Source organism: Peromyscus californicus, unplaced genomic scaffold, assembly GCF_007827085.1.
Source record: "Peromyscus californicus insignis strain IS unplaced genomic scaffold, ASM782708v3 Scaffold_7__1_contigs__length_154581171, whole genome shotgun sequence".
In the NCBI taxonomy this organism is placed as follows: Eukaryota; Metazoa; Chordata; class Mammalia; order Rodentia; family Cricetidae; genus Peromyscus; species Peromyscus californicus.
The window spans coordinates 9,169,871-9,186,616 of record NW_026294595.1 but is presented as its reverse complement, the minus strand read 5'-3'; the positions used below and the strand labels follow the sequence as shown (position 1 = coordinate 9,186,616).

At 50.9% G+C, this 16,746-nt stretch overlaps 1 protein-coding gene across 2 annotated transcripts; it reads left to right on the top strand.

Moving 5' to 3' along the window:
* Positions 1-69: 69 nt before the first annotated feature.
* On the top strand, positions 70-16,414 carry Phyhd1 (phytanoyl-CoA dioxygenase domain containing 1). 2 transcript variants are annotated; one of them, XM_052725322.1, is made up of 11 exons: positions 70-3,303; positions 6,015-6,173; positions 8,379-8,454; positions 8,599-8,646; positions 10,071-10,126; positions 10,477-10,539; positions 11,150-11,171; positions 14,614-14,742; positions 14,835-14,951; positions 15,808-15,937; positions 16,036-16,414. In XM_052725322.1, the coding sequence occupies exons 1-11, from the start codon at positions 3,271-3,273 to the stop codon at positions 16,079-16,081; spliced, it is 879 nt and encodes a 292-aa protein (XP_052581282.1). In that variant the 5' UTR covers positions 70-3,270; the 3' UTR covers positions 16,082-16,414. The 2 variants fall into 2 exon arrangements, with proteins under 2 accessions (XP_052581282.1, XP_052581284.1); XM_052725324.1 differs by lacking the exon at positions 8,599-8,646.
* The last annotated feature ends 332 nt before the right edge of the window (positions 16,415-16,746 follow it).

The following is a 16,746-nucleotide window of genomic DNA, read 5'->3' as shown; positions in this document are numbered from 1 at the left end:
TCACTTCTCTGAGGTGTTTGGTCCTGGTTGACTAGTTTGTTGAAGGACCCTTTCTTGGGTCCTACAGTAGCCCTGCTCACCTCTCTACCCTGTGAAACTTAGGGTACCTTTGAGGGCAGTTGCTGGAAGGTGCACCTGTATGCTTCAGGCATAGTTCCTGACCACGAGTCTGGTGGCCTGTGCTGTTTCTCTTGTCCCAGGCACCTGTTTGGGCCCTCGTGAGCTTTGATTGGTTGGGGCCGGGAGTTGTCTGGATGGGAGCCAGTAGCCAGAAGTCCTTGTTGGAGCCCAGTTGTCTTGTGCGTGAAGCTAAGCCCACCTCTCCCTCTGTGGCCTCCATATTCCCATCTGCGCCATGGGCATTTCGATCCTGCTGTCAGAAGATGCTTGGGGTCGCAACACCCAAGTCTCCATGGTTCTGCAGAGGTCAGGCTGGCAGTGACCAAGGGGAGGCCTCCCTGGTTTCCAGAACTGCCTTCAGAGCGCAACTCAACTGAGACTCCAGTTCCCTTCATTTTTTTGTTGGCTTTTTCCCCTCCTTGGTTTCTTTCTTCCCCCCCTCTCATTTGTAAATTGGAGTAATAATGTCGTGAACAGGCCTGTTTAAAGGAGCCATGGTTTTGATGTCCACTTTGTGTTCTCCATGGCTGTGGTACCTAACAGTGGTCTATGGACTGGGGGGAGGACATTTCTGGGAATGGAGCCCAAAGCCGTGAACATGCTGAGCAAGGGTTCTTTTCGTCCACTGAGCTGTGCTCTTCACTCCTGGGTGATCTGTAGAGGAATGCTCCCTTAGGGTCACGGTTGCGGAGGTAAGAAGTCCAGGATCTGATTGATGGCTGGCTGTACCCAGTGAGGGGGACATGCCACCTCCTAACATCACAGCAGTTGGAGCTGCAGGGCTAGCCTATTCCCAGGAGAGGCATTAACCTGTTCATGAGGGTGGACCCAAGCACTTCCTACTCTGCCTACCTCCCCGTGGTGGATTCAATGCTGTAATCTCAGAGATTGCCAGAGGACAGAGCCAGTGTGGGCTCTGTGGTGTGGGCCAGCCAGACCTGTGGAACAAGCAGAGAGGTTCACTGGACGGTTTATCAAAAATTCAAAATAAGTGGAATTAAGTTTCTAATAGATGGATTTGGGGTTACAAGCATAGCATGTGCCTGGTCAGCAGTCTCCCACTTCCTTCTGGACCATGTGCCCATCATGAGGGCTCAACGCCCAAGGCTTTAGGTGAGAAAGAGGGGCCAAAGTGAGATTTCAGTGAGGAGGCCGGAGTTGTCTGGGCAGTTCTGGAATTGACCAGAGCCTCTCTCCCTCACTGCACGGGGACTGACCCCTCAGGACTGACCCCTCAGGACTGAGCCAGAACTTCCTCTCCCTCTGCCCTTATGGGTTGCTAGAGGACCGTGAGCTCTACTCACTGGAAGACCCTCTTTCATACCTTCATGTGGAGACTTCCTGTCCTCCTGTCCTGTCTGGTCTAGTCTGTTCTGAGCCGGGTCCCTTCCCCACCCGCGGCCCCTCCCCCTCCCCCTCCCTGTTTCTACCCTAGGGTAGGAGTGGGGGTTGGGAGAGACTTTTCAGGCCTGGGCTCTGGAGAATTCAATCTGGAACTGGTTAGCATCTGAGGGGATATGGTGTGGAAACATGGCCCACCCTCCCCTCAAGGCCAGCAGAATGAATAGAATGGAATGCCCCCGTCCCCCACACACTACCTAAAACCACAGTGGTGGCCTAACCACTACTTACAAAAGCAACTTAGAAAACTTGGAGAAACTGAGAAATAGTTTTTTGTTTGTTTGTTTTTTTGTGGGTGCTGGGAATTGAACCTGGGTCCATCTGGAAGAGCAGTCAGTGCTCTTAACTGCTAAGCCATCTCTCCAGCCCCCAGAGAAATAGTTTTAAAAACAAAATACTTCCACCTGGTTTACTGCCTCACCCCTACTGGGCCAGCCTTGGGTGAACCATTTGGGAGGTACTTCCTAGGTGCTAGCCCCAGGCCAGGCTCCTTATCAGCAGTAACTGCTACCTGCTGTTCACTGAGGTCCTGTTATCACCAACTGCAGAATGTGAGGGCTGGACCCCACCCCTACCTGGCTGAGCCCCAGCTCCCAGCCTCTGGTGAGGTCCCCAGGCCCACTGCTGACTCAGCAGTAGGGGCCTCTCTGCTCCATGTTCCCGGAACTTGGTTGGGTGTCTGGTTTTGCTCAGCTGTTGCATCAGAAAGGACTCGTTCTGCGTGCCCTGCCTTGTGACGCTCCCTGTTCTGTCTCCAGGGCCTTCCCCAGCCTGACCCAAGAGAATTTCCATTAGCCCCAGGGGCCGGCGGGCACAGCCCTCAATGGCTTTCTTGAGGCCTGGACAGCCGAGACAAAGCTGTAGCTCCCAATGTTATGGCCCAGAAACCACTTGATCTGGAGCCAAAGCTCTTTTGACAGCTGAGCAGTGTCCCCTCGATCACTCCCGAGACACTCTGTCCCTTGGCTGTTCAAAGTACCATTTCTGGGAAGGCCAGTGGACAGCTTTTCAGAGCCCAGTGTCCCTGTCAGCTGCAGAGCCAGCAGGTGGTTCTAACTACCCTGCCTGCCCCTCTGAAGACACCAGTCATCTTAGGTCTGAGGCTGGAGAGCAGCAGGAAGCATCTGTCATCCCTCATTCCGAGGCCCCAGTACCCCCTCATCCCCACTACCTCAGCACCGCTCCAGTCTTCCAGCATCTAGAGGGCTTCAAACCAAAGCTGGAGCACACAGTTATTTTATAGGACTTCTTGGGCCTTCACAATGCAAAGCCACTCAGCCCCACAGGCCCCGCCTCAGGGTAAAATTAGATCCTGTGACTGGGGACTTTACAGCTTTACCTTCCTCATGCTAGGAGTGACTTAAGTGTTCTGGCGGTTTTCTGCCTGCCCTACACTAAATAACAGTTCCTAGAACTGCCCAGGAGTGGATCCAAGACAGAAACCTGAGGGGTCAAGGGAGCCTGGACTGTGAAGGGAAGTAGGGAAGGCTAGTCCTGGATTAACTGGAGGCCAGCTGGGGCAGAGAACTGGCCCACTTCCGGGGTCAGAAACGGGAGTGGGGGGAAGGGGAGGGACTGGGACCAGAGTGGAAGGCACAGACTGGACTGGATGTGTTTAGGAGGGTGGAACTGTGGGTTGGGCTATTATCTGAGTGGGTAAGGGTTAAGTCCTTCTCTCTCCCCTCCGGAAGTTTCTCCTCTCCAGCCCTGGAGTCAGCAACCTGAGCCAGCAGTACCCTGCAGTTCCCCATGGCCTGCCTGAGTCCCTCACAACTCAAGAAGGTAGGGGCTGTGGCTGGGAGAGTCAGATGAGGAGGTACAGGGCCTCTGGTGACCCCTGACATTTCACAAAGGAGAGAAGTTTCTCTGGGCATAAGCCTGTGTACATAGCCTGAGGTGGGCAGATCACAGACCCTCACCCCCCCCCCCCCACTCCCAGGTGGCGTATGGTGGGGATTGGGGGTAGGAGGCAGAGGAGCCAGAATTCAGATTAGCCAATCCAGCCAGCCCCAGGGGCCTGTTGACGAAGGCGGAGAGACTAGACGGGACAGGCCAGTAGACCGTCAGTCCCATGATGAAAACCTACCACACAGCGTTAGGAGTTGGAGTGTACACACTTTGGAATAGCCACCCATGAATTCATATGCCAAGACTGCTAATGTTTTAGATGTTTCACAGTCCCTCCTGGAGCTATAGATGTAGCTTAGTAGTTGAGTGCTTGCTGGGGGCCCTGATAGATTCCAACACACACACACACACACACACACACACACACACACACACACACCCCTAGTCTCTCACGCCTGCCACTGTTGCTGCAGTTCTCAAACTTGCTGTGGTTAAGTACTCACTGGAAGTCAGTCCTTTTTTCCTGTCTCACAGTATATCCAGGACAGAACCCCTTGTCAGTATCCAGCACCCCCCACCGCCCAAACAAGGTCTCTCTGGTGTAGTCCTGGGTATGCTGGAACTAGCTCTGTAGACCAGGCTGGCCTCGAACTCACAGAGATCCACCTGCCTCTGCCTCCCGAGTGCTGGGACTAAAGGTGCGCCCCCCTACCCAGCTCATCTTTGCCTTCTGACCCCCTAGTTTGTCTTCTTTTTCAATGCTGGGGATGGAAGCCAGGGCCGTGTCTTTGCTAGGTGAGCAGTCTGTCTGAGCGGCATCCCAGCCCTGAAGATGCTCTTCCTCACCTTATCTCTCAGTCTCAAGATAAAAACCTTGGGGCTATGTCAGAATAAGCCCTCTGTGTTCACCCCACAGGCTTCCCACTACACTCAGGAGAAAACCCAGCTCCTCCTCTGACCCCTTCCCTTCCTGCCCACTCCTCCAGCCCTCCCCTCACCCTGTGCCCTATTCCTTCCCAGTTTCTCGTGTTCTTCCGGTACCCTGAGGCTCTGCGCACCCTAGTCTCTGTCTGCAGTGCTCCTTCGTATCTGTGCTTCCCAACACTCTGTGCTTTCCCTTAGACTTCCTCAGAGCTGCCCTTTGACCCTTCACCTCATTAGCTGCTCTGCCTTTCATTCTCAAAACCCACCCTTCTCTCCCTGTACTCGCCATGATGTGGGATGGTGTGTTTGCCTGAGGATTAGTGATGGGTCTCCGTCACTGGACCGTAAATTGTGTGAGGATGGCTTGTTCGTTACCATGCATCTGTCTCCTAAAACTGTCTCATACATACTCATGCTTAGTCAAGATTGGAATAGCCAGACGTGGTGGTGCACATCTGTAATGCCAGCATTCAGGAGGATGACACAGGAGGATCTTGAGTTTGAAGCCTCCCTGGGCTGCACAAAGAGACCCTGTCTGTAGTGGTATTTCCTCCACCCATAACCTTGAGCTATAGGGTCCAGAAGGAGGCTGTGCTTCTTGCCTTCATATGTGACCCCTTAAAAGGAAAGGGAGGAGGTCACATCCTTCCTTCTTCCTGGCGTGATTGGACGGCCAGGTGCATTCCAGACAGAACAGAGGATGACTTCAGCTGTTTACTTGGTTCTGTATTCATGAGTGTATTTCCTCAATTTATATCTTTTTTTTTTAATTTATTTATTATGTATTTAGTATGCCTGCAGGCCAGACGAGGGCACCAGATCTCATTATTGATGGTTGTGAGCCACCATGTGGTTGCTGGGAATTGAACTCAGGACCTCTGGAAGAACAGCCAGTGCTCTTAACCTCTGAGCCATCTCTCCAGCCCCTCAATTTATATCTTAATAAATCCCTGTTACCCATTAAATAGACTCACGTGGATTGATCTTAACAAGTGTCGCCCAATGTGGGGCCACATAGGAAGGCAAGAAGCACTACCTCCTTTGGGCCATATAGCCCAAAGTCATGGTCATGGGTGGAGGAAATACCACTACACCTGTCTTCAAACAAACAAACATAAAAGGGGGCGGGGCTAGAGAGGTGGCTCAGTGGTTAGGAGTACTTGTGCAATCTTGAGGACCACTTTTTGACTCTCAGCACCCACTTGAGCTGCACACACCTATAAGCCTACCTTCTGTGTGGAGACAGGATTACTAGGGCTTACAGGCTACCAATCTAGTGAAGAAAACATAAGCCCAGGTTCAAGGAGAGTGCCTGCCTCAGGAATAGAGAAAGTGGTAGAGGAGAACATCTAATGTCTTCTTCCGGTGTCCCTGCACATGCATAAATGTGCACACGCACAAGTACATACACACACACACACACACACACGGTTCTGTACTCACACGGACACATTTACACATAAATAATTAAGGACATATATATTTCCACATGTCCCAAACCCACTGGAGGCCAAGAGCAGAGACAAGCTCCTCTTCCCTTTCCTCTCGAAGATCCAAGCAGCCGATACTGACTGTTCCTCACTGAGTACCAGACACCCATGGCCAGGCTAGGAGACAGAAAAGCAGCAGGACACTCGATCTTGGTTCAGGTTTGTGCTCAAACATGAATCATAAGGAGTGGCTGAGGGCAGAGGGAATCCTGCGGCTTGTTTCTGCTGCAGTTTCAGGAGGACGGCTTTCTGCTGTTGGAAGGATTCTTGACAGCAGATGAGTGTGAGGCCATGCAACAGAGGATTGGGGAGATTGTGGCTGAGATGGATGTCCCTCTGCACTGCCGGACAGAGTTTTCCACCCAGGAAGATGAGCAGCTTCGAACTCAGGTAGGTACCTGGGTCGATGAGGATGGGCATCTGGTTTTTGATGGGAGCTCAGTACCCTCCTGAGGTGGGCAGCCTGGATGGGAGGACCCCTGGCCACAGGCTTCTTCTGATAAGGGATCAGACCTCAGCCAGCTGCATGCCAGGCACCAGGCTAAGGAGCTGTGCTGTATCACTGTTCACTATGAATTTCTACGGTGGGTATTGTTCTCACTTGGCAGATGGAAAAGCAGGGCTTTTCCTTGGGTAATACTGTGTCGCTCCAGCCACACACACAGTTTGTAACTGACAGAGCCAGGACTTGAATCCAGCTCTCTGTTATCAAGAGGTGCTGGTCTTTGACCTGCTGGGGTTTCTCAAGTTCTCTGGTCACAAAGAACCTTCTGTGACCAAAGTGAGCCCTGAGATTCTGACGGGCCACTCTGGGGTGAGTCATCCCCCAGCCAGACTAGGAAGGCCAGTTGCTTCCTCAGACTGAACACAGTGACCGGATAGGTGGTTCTTCCAGCCAGTTCCTTTAACCCCTCTTAGTCTGGATTTCTGAGTGGTCCAGGAAACAGTGCTCACTCATACTGATACCAGTGAGCTTCTGCCATCTGGTGGGCATAAACAGAATTACAGCAGCCAGAAGCTGCCTTCCCTAGGAGAGGGAAGTGTGAAGTCTTCAGAAAACATATTACAAACTTGAGTTGTTGTTTGTTGTTGTTGTTTTTCCCCAAATGAAAGGACACACACACTCTAAAGAGTGAGGGGGCTGACTTGTCTCCTCCCCCCACCGTCTTCCAACAGTCAGTGGACAGCGGAGATAGGAAGAATGGAAGAAAGTGTGGGCAGGGTTGGAGAGGGGGCTAGGTGGTTGAGAGCACTCCCTGATCTTGCAGAGGACCTGGGTTCAATTCCAGCTGCTACAGGACAGCTCGCACCTGTCTGTACCTTCAGTTCTAGGGGACCTGACCCCCTCTACAGACATACATGTGGACAAAACACCAATGCACATACAACAAAAAAATATTTTTAAATCTTAGGAAAAATTTTAAAAATGTTAGGGGAGAGATAGAGATAGAGAGAGATAGAGAGATAGAGATAGAGAGAGAGAGAGAGAGAGAGAGAGAGAGAGAGAGAGAGAGAGAGAGCTAGCTGGGCATGGTGGCACATGCCTTTAGTTCCAGCACTCAGGAGGCAGAGACAGGCGGATCTCCGTGAGTTCGAGGCCAGCCTGGTCTACAAAGTGAGTTCCAGGACAGTCAGGGCTACACAGAGAAACCCTGTCTCAAAAAACAACAAAACAACAAGAAAGGAAGAAAAAGAAAGGGTGCTGTGGTCTCTGGATACCTTTTTACTTCATGTGTGTGGGTCTCGCTTGCATGCACGGTTGTGCACCATGTGTGCGGTGTGGGAGGAGTCTAGAAGAGGGTGTCAAACCTCCTGAGACTAGAATTACAGAACATTGTGAGCCATCATGTAGGTGCTGGGAATTGATCCAGGGTTCTTGGGAAGAGCAGCCAGTGCTCTTCATCACCGATCCATCTTTCTCCTCCTGAGAAGCCATACAGTTTCAGCAAAGCTGTGCATTTTAACTTTGCTCTTTTCCCTGGTGACACAGCTACAGTGCTGGGTGGAGGCAGGGGAATGGCACCTCCCTTAGGGGGAGAAACAAAGAAGTGTACCAAGGGGACGTGTTGCCAGCATTTTTCACATAGAATGTTTATTTTGTTGTTGTTGTTGGGTTTTGTTTGTTTGTTTGGGTTTGGTTAGTTGGTTGGTTTTCAAGACAGGGTTTCTCTGTGTAGCCCTGGCTGTCCTGGAACTCACTCTGTAGTCCAGGCTGGCCTCGAACTCACGAGATCCACCTGCCTCTGCCTCCCGAGTGCTGGGATTAAAGTCATGTACCACCACCACCCGGCCATAAAAAGCTTTTTTGATTTATAAGATTTTCAATGTATGTGTATGTGAATTTATCTCATCAAAGCTCCATGGTGAATTAAGGAGCATTTGTAATAAGAGATGTACAGGAAATCTCAATTTGTAGCTTCAGGCACCTGGAGTTTTAATCCATTGTCTATACCTCAATGGTCATGTTTGAGGAGCCCCTGGAGGGGGGCATCTGTAGCCCTGTGGGGGTGGGCCGCTCCTGATCCACTCCTGTCTTTGTCACGCCCAGCTCTGTCCCCAGCCATTCTCTAGGCCCTCGTATGTTCCCCTCCGCAGGGCAACACAGACTACTTCTTGAGCAGCAGTGACAAGGTTCGATTCTTCTTTGAGAAAGGCGTTTTTGACAAGAAAGGTTTGGAGTGGGGCTCTGGAGACATGAGGGTTCGTGGGGCTGGATGAGGGTAGCTACTTCCTGGGGCTGGGAGGAAGCTGAGACCAGCTACCTGAGGAAGCTGGACTCCAGGTCTTCTGCCTTTGTTTGTCTTTTGTACCACAGGAAATTTCTTGGTCCCTCCAGAGAAATCTATCAACAAAATCGGCCATGGTGAGCAGGAGACTGGGAGTCCAGAAAAGGAATTAGGGCATCTGAGACCTAAAGTGTTTGAGACAAGATCAAAGACCACCATAAGATGGTAGTTGACCCCAGGGCAGGGGTGGTACACGCCTTTGATCCCAGAACTCGGGAGGGAGGCAGAAGCAGGCAGATCTCTGTGAGTCTGAGGCCAGACTGGTCTACAGAGTGAGTTCCTGGACAGCCAGGACTACACAGAGAAACCTTGTCTGTATCCCCACCCCACCTCACAAGATGGTAGCTGGCTGTACAGCACTCTCCTCAGCCTGAATCCTCTGCACCCTCTGATGTTGATCCCTTGGAACTTCCACCCCAGCACTGGGAAAGGACTCCATTTGTGGGGCCCCCAAGATGGCAGTGCACTCCTCCACTCTCTACCGCCTGGGCTGGGGATGATCCCTGGGGATGGGGCTTCTAGCTCCAGTGGCTTCCTGGAGTTTCCTTAAGGGACACCTGATGTGACATCTCAGTCCTTATTCTAAGACCTCCAAATCAAATGTGCAAACTCTTACCTTTTTTTCAGGATGACACATGACAACTGGTTTTTAGACTTGTTTTGTTTTGTTTTGTTTTTCAAGACAGGGTTTCTCTGTGTAGCTTTGGAGCCTGTCCTGGATCTTACTCTGTAGCCCAGGCTGGCCTTGAACTCACGGAGATCTGCCTGACTCTGCCTCCCGGGTGCTGGGATTAAAGGCATGCACCACCACCACCTGGCATTTTTAGACTTTTTAATTAAACGTTTGCTTATTTATATACTTTCTCTGTGTGTGGGCTCACTGAACCCTACAGCATCACTGGAGGACACAGCTGGTCTTCTCACTCCCATTTTATAGAGGAGGAGACTGAGGCTTATAGGAGAGGCCTGTTATCTGAGCTCACACAGAGCAAGTGGCGTTACTGAGATTGCTACCAAGAGACAGGCCTCTGTGAGTCCTTTTCACTCTGAGGTGTGAGGAGTCTGGGCTGGAATGAGGTTTCCAGGTGGCCAGAAGGTCATGAATAAGGTCACAGGCAGACTGGGGGCATAGCTCGATTGGTAGAGTGCTTGCCTAGTACACATGACGCCCAGGGTTTGATCCCTAGCACAGTGTAAGCCAGGCGTGGTGGCCTGTGCCTTTGATGGCAGCACACTCAGGCGGAGGCAGGAGGATGGGAAGGTCATCCTCAGGTACACAGTAAGTCCAGGCCATCCTGGGACTTTGATGTTACTAAAGCAAAATCAAACATAAGGCCCTGGGCGGAGTAGGGTCAAGGTGTCTGTAGCCTTCTACTTAGTTATAAACAAACATAATGTTTAAAATAGGCCTGAATCTGGTGTTCAGGGTGTGGGAGGGCTACATAAGGGCCCAGGCTAGCCCATGAAGGCTAGCCCATGAACCCTGTCTTCTGACCCATAGCTTTGCATGCTCATGACCCTGTCTTCAGGAGCGTGACACATTCTCCCAAGGTGCAGGTGAGTGGGGGCTGGAGGTGAGGGTGGGAGGGTGTGAAGGACAGATATGTGTGTATGAGCAGACAGGCAGTGTGTATGTGTGTATGAGCAGGCAGACAGTGTGTATGCATGTATGAGAAGGCCAGCAGTGTGTATGTATGTGTGAGCAGGCCAGCAGTGTGTATATATGTATGAGCAGGTGGGCAGTGTGTATGTATGTATGTGTGAGCAGGTCAGCAGTGTGTATGTATGTATGAGCAGGCAGGAAGTGTGTATGTATATATGAGCAGGCAGGAAGTGTGTATGTATATATGAGCAGGCAGGAAGTGTGTATGTATGAACAGAATGGCAGTGTGGCTTTCATCTTCCAGGTTTTGGTCAGAAGTTTGGGCCTCCAGCTGCCAGTGGTGGTGCAGAGCATGTATATCTTTAAGGTGAGCTCTGCAGCCTCCCCACACCTCAGTTTACCCTCTGTAAGACGACAGACTGTTCATAAACAGCATCATCTTACACTAGGCCAAGAACCGCTGGAACTGTGGTAGGTTGCTGGGAGGGCATGTGGAGCCAGCCTCTGGCTAAGGTACTTGGCAGCACATAGATGCTCAGTTAAAACCTGTTAGAAGGAAGGAAGCGTTCCTTGTTCTATTGAATGCTCTGCTCTCAGCTCTCATGGGCCAGCTCAGTGCTATATTCTCTAAGAAGCTGTCTAAATCCCCTGGGAAAAGAGTCCACACACACACACACACACACACACACACACACACACACACACACACACACACACACACAAAAGGGTTCAGCCTCAGGCCTGTGGAAGCCTGTTCCAGCCCTCCCATCACTGGTTCTGTTTTGTGATCTTGTAGGGTGGGTACAAACTGCCTCAGTGTAGACCTCAAACTCCTGGTGGGTGGGGGTGGCTTCTTTTTGCATACAGTAGGTGCTCAGTAGATGGGTGCTCATGCAGGGTTGCAGGACCTACAGGACTCAGGCCAAGCCCCTCTCTGCTCTCCTCCGTCCTCACCAGCTCCTTGTCCTCTCTTGCAGCAACCTCACTTTGGTGGCGAAGGTGAGTAGAGACTGGGCTGCTGTGCGAGCCAGCAAAGGCCCCAGGCTGGAGATGGGACAGCAGTGGCCACTGGGTGTGTGAAGGGAGGAAAAGCGCTTTCTGCAGTGTCTGGAATGGGCAGGAACCTGGGCCAGGGCAGCCAGCCACCTTCCATCCCTGCTTAGAGCAGTAGGCTTCTGAGGGGTCCCTACAGCCCTTGGTACAGTGGTCCCAATCCCAACAGCAAACTTAGCTGATTGAGACCAGAACCCTTGGTCCTCTTCCCTGAGACTTTTTTTTTTTTTTTTTTTTTTTTTTTTTTTTTTTTGCCAAAGACTAGCTTTGGCAGAGGTTCAGGTCCCAAAGAAGAAGCATGGAGTAGATGGCGGGAGAAAAGGAGACAGCCATGATTTGAGGGTGAATTGGGATAGCTGGCAGCAGCGTTTATTGGAAAAGGAATACACCTTATGTACTCTCGAGTTGCACATAGGATTGAACGGAAGAAAGGGGGCGTGTGAGCTGAGGTGTGGCTTGAGATGGGGGGGTGTTGAGGAATCTGACATTGACCTTGACAGTAGGCTTCGTAAGTTCATAATGGAAGGGCCACAAGTTCCTCTAGCCAGAGATAAGGAGAATGACTGCTTTAGCAAGCAGGAACTTTCCTCAAGCCCCAGAGGGAATGGAGGCCCTTATCCAAATGCCTGATCTTGAGAAAAGGACTTCTGGGACCAGACACTATACTTAAGACCAATTTTCATTCCTTAAGGGGAGAAGCACTGAGCCGTTCCCTAATTGTGCCCCTTTGTGTCTTAGTCTTACTCTATGGCCTGTTCCCCTCATATACTCCCAAAAGGGAAGGCCCTGATGTCTTACTCTTTTCCCATTAACCCTTACCATTCTGACTTCTCTACGCTTATTAAACTGAACTCTTGTCTTTAACGGCCTCAGGCTCTGGATCTGGATTGCAGGCCTTTCCTCCTTGGATCAGGTGTGTCTAGAAAACCTATAACTTTCCCCGGCCTTGGTGTGATTAGGAGGGCACAATGGGATCCCTGGTTCCAAGGTGGCAGGGATTTTTTTTCCAAAGAATTATTAAATTATATTTATTAAAGAGGCTGCTATTTTATACATTTTCATCCTCTACCAAAGCCTGCACAAAATTTCCCAAAGGGAAAGCCATTAATAGAATCATTAAAAATGAAAGTTAAAAGGTGCTGGAGAAGTGTGGTCTGTAATGTCAAAATGCTAGAACTTTATCAAGCAGCTGTGTTCACCACACAGTCCCCCCCATTTTTTTTTTTTTACTTTTGTTTGAAAAAGGGTCTCACTTTATAGCTCTGGCTGTCCTGGAACTCACTCTGTAGACTCACAGAGATCCACCTGCACCTGCCTCTCCAGTGCTGGGAGTAAAGGCCTACACCACTATACCTGGCTTAAGAAGTTGATTTTCTTTCTTATCTATTTTTGTGTGTTTGTCTGTGCGAGGGTGTCCTTACTGGAGTTTCAGACAGTTGTGAGCTGCCATGTGGGTGCTGGAATTGAACCTGGGTCCTCTGGAAGAACCACCAGTGCTCTTAACCACTGAGCCATCTCTCTAGCCCCCTCCCTGAGATCTGAAGTAAGTCAACATGAGCCTACAAGGCTGAATTTCTTTAAAAGAGAGTTACTTATGTTGGGCGGTGGTGGTATATGTCTTTAACCCCAGCACTCCAGGAGGTAGAGGCAGGTGGATCTCTGTGAGTTCGAGGCCAGCCTGGGCTACAGAGTGAGTTCCAGGACAGCCAGGGCTACACAGAGAAACCTTGTCTTGAAAAACAAACAAAGAAAAAAGAGTTCCTGTTTTTTTATTTATATGTATGGGCGTTTTGTCTGTGAACCACCCGTGCAGTGCCTGTGAAGGCCAGAATAGGGTGTTGCAGCCTCTGAAATTGGAGTCACAGAGCTATCTCTCTAGCTCACAAATCTGTATTTTTATTTATTTATTTTTATTTCATGTGTGCTCCTGTGTTGCCTGTATGTATGTCTGTGTGAAGGTGTCAGATCCCCTGAAACTGGAGTTCCAGACAGTTGTGAGCTGGCATGTGGGTGCTGGGAATTGAACCGGGGACCTCTGGGAGAGCAGTCAGTGCTCTCAGTCTCTGCCATCTCTCCAGCCCACAAATTTTGGGGACTCCATGGTGGGTGGGTGGCCTTCTGCTCACCTCTGCTCCCAAGGAAGACTGCCCCATTCACGGGCAGCTCTTCCTTCTTGCACGAGCCCGTCCGACTCCTTGTGACCAGCCTCCTCCTCCCACATCGCTCCTCCCATCTTCCTGTACCTGCTCTGCCCAAGGCCAGCACATCCAGCTACCTTGGCCATTTTTTCCCCTCAAAGACTTTGAAGCCCCCCTGACTGGACACACTCCTGGATAACATTGGGGATTTCAAAGCCCCTCTCAAAGTTGGGTACTTAGAATGCAGTTACCTAGGAAGAATGAAGGTGAGATTGTCACCCCGTAACTTGTTACTGTATACTAAACTCTGTCCAGTGGCATCTCCATCCTGGGTGTGCCTGGCATCAACACAGGGAGGCTTTAAAAAGTGGGTGCAAATGGGCTGGGGTTGTGTCTCCTGACTAGTAACACAGGAAACTAGTGCTGAGACACAATCCTGAGATCCTGTCTCAAAACAAAAGCGAAAAGAGGGCCAGGTCAATAAGTCAGTGGGAGAACACTCACCTAGTATGCAAATATGGGTGCTCTCTGGGTCTGGTGGCACAAGCCTGCAGTGCCCATACTCTGGAGACAGGAGGATTATGAGTTCCAGGCTACACAGCTGGGCCCTGTCACAGAACACAACAAAGAAATGCAGTGGCTTGGTCATTCAGTTAATGTCGAGCTCTGCTCTTATTTCTAGCTTATGCTACTGGTGGGCCATTTGGTAGTTCGAATCTGCTTGCCCCTGGTTAAAATGATGGCTTCAGTGATGTGGCTGGGATTAAACAATAGGTACTTTTTAGCATTACAAGGTTGGGCCTTGTACTAAGCAATTTCTTAAAAGATTTATATGTTTTCTATATATGAGTGCTCTGTCTGCATGTATGTCTGCATACCCGAAGAGGGTATTGGATCCCATTTTAGATGGTTGTGAGCTACTATGTAAGTGCTGAGAATTGAACTCAGGACCTCTGGAAGACCAGCCAGTGCTCTTAAACACAGAGCCATCTCTCCTGTACTAGGCAATTTTAATAAGTTGTTTTAGAGACACCTCTAGCAGGCCTTTGAGGTGGTTGTAGTTGGAACCACTCTAGAGATGGAAACTCTCGGGGATGCACTCTCTGCCCAGAGCTTGTAGGTCAGGCAGTGGTGAGCCTCTTCACTGGTGACAGGTTGGCCCTGGGAAGATAATGGAATGAGAACCTGGCCAGGTGAGGCGAGGCCTGGCCAAGGGCTTTGTACCTCACCCCCAGGTTGGTCTATTACAGTCTCCCCTCACCAAGATGCTACCTTTCTGTACACGGAGCCCTTGGGCCGCGTGCTGGGCGTTTGGATTGCGATTGAAGATGCCTTGCAGGAGAACGGCTGCCTCTGGTTCATCCCTGGCTCCCATACCAGTGAGGATTCTGTCTATCTCTGCCCAACCTATCCCCATGGAGAGGGACATGGGAAAGGAGAGGCTAACGGCTGGCTCCATGTTGGCCCACAGGTGGAGTGTCAAGAAGAATGATCAGAGCCCCTGAGGGCTCTGGGCCTGCCACTAGCTTCCTTGGGTCAGAGCCAGCCTGGGATAACAAGCTCTTTGTGCCTCTGCCAGTGCGGAGAGGTAGGTGGGGTGCAGAGCACAGAGAGGCAGGTGGCCATGCCTAGAGGTCTGTGTTTGCCCCACGCCTGGCATCCACAAGGCTCCGTGGTGCCTGCCACCTGAGGGCCATGGAATCATGGAATGGGAGGTGAGTGCAGGTCCTGGGCTTGGATGTGAGCAAGCAGTCTGCTTCCATCAGGCTTTGGAGGTCAGGCTACAACCCAGACCCTGCTTAGGGGCTATTTCTTGGAGTGGATGATTGAATCTCAGCCTCCATTTTCCCAAGTGGCCAGCAATGATTACAGGATGTTTACAGGGAATCTGTGAGGTGCACAAGTGCTCAGTGGATGTCGCAGGAGCTCCCTGCTTTTCCTATGGAAAGGGAATACTGGGTTCCAAGTCAGTGTCACCAGATCCCAGCTGACTGATTCCCTCGCCCAGGGAAGGAAGCCCTTATTATTATTATTATTTGTTTTTGTTTTTTTGAGACAGGGTTTCTCTGTGTAGCTCTGGCTGTCCTGAAACTTGCTTTGTAGACCAGGCTGGCCTCAAACTCACTGAGATCCACCTGCCTCTGCCTCCCAAATACTGGGATTAAAGGTATATGTCACCATGCCTGGCCTGGGGGAGGCCCTTCTTAAGGCTTCTTGAGGCAGGTCAAAGTGGAGATTTGATCCCAGGCGAACCTCTGTCTAACATGTGGCCTCATCCTGGAGCAGGCATGAGAGCCTGAGCTTCTAAAGATAGGAACAGAGAGGGTGGCGGACACTTCACCCTTTGATGGAGGAGGGCCATGTTCTCCCACTGCCTCGGGGAGAGGAAGGCTGTGCTGTGGGGCTGGTGGTGACTCGCTGGTGACTGGGTGGTATTCCCCAAGGGGGTCTGGTCCTGATCCATGGAGAAGTGGTGCATAAGAGTGAACAGAACCTCTCCGACCGCTCGCGCCAGGCCTATACTTTCCACGTCATGGAGGCCGCTGCCGGCACTGTCTGGAGCCCAGAGAATTGGTAGGTAGCAGGGTTGGTGCGTGCCTCAGAGAACCTCCTGAGAAGACCCTCCACACTAGACACAGTGATCCCTTAAGGCCACCTCTTGCTCTCTGCAGGCTCCAGCCCACAACTGAGCTGCCCTTTCCACCACTCTACATATAAAGGCCCTGGCAGGACGGGCTGGTTCCCTACAGAGAGAAGCTGTCAACACCAGGGCCTCTGGCTGCAACCCGAGGGCACATCTTCCTCTTTGGCTTTCTGATGGTGTCTATGACCCTTGGTCCAGCAGACAGGGAGCCAAGAAGCGAAGTGACAGGGCAGCAGCCCAGGCTGGGTAAAGGGCTTCCTCCAAAATGTTGTCTCACTGCCACCTTTCTGTCCTAAAGCAGCCTCTGAAGTGGCCTCTCAGCAGTGAAATGATTCTGGTTGAGTTTCAGTTTTCTCTTGAGTGGAAATTACTGTGTAAAGCACTGAATAAAAATGACTTGAAATATATTTTATGTGTATGGGCGTTTTGTGTATATGTCTGTCTGTCTGTACACCACTTGAGTGCAGTGCCTGGGAAAATCAGGGGTGTTGGATCCCCTAGAACTGGAGATGCAGATGGTTGTGTGATGTCCTGTGTCTGCTGGGAATTGAACCCCTGTCTGCAAGAGCAGCCAATGTTCTTAGCTGCTGAGCCATCTCTCCAGTCCTGACAAAATGACTTTTGAACATAGCTTCTCCATCCATTCTTCTTTCACTAGCAGCCCTGCAGAAAGCCATCAAGGGCACCCCACCCTGCCTGGTGTGGTTACACGCAATAATACGGAGCAATATTTAGTGGG

Bases quoted from the DNA above. Each gene is read 5' to 3' on its own strand.
- Phyhd1 (XM_052725322.1), top strand. From the start codon at position 3,271: ATGGCCTGCCTGAGTCCCTCACAACTCAAGAAG. The intron at 14,743-14,834 runs GTGAGGATTCTG...GTTGGCCCACAG, and splicing joins CATCCCTGGCTCCCATACCA to GTGGAGTGTCAAGAAGAATG. The intron at 15,938-16,035 runs GTAGGTAGCAGG...TGCTCTCTGCAG, and splicing joins GTCTGGAGCCCAGAGAATTG to GCTCCAGCCCACAACTGAGC.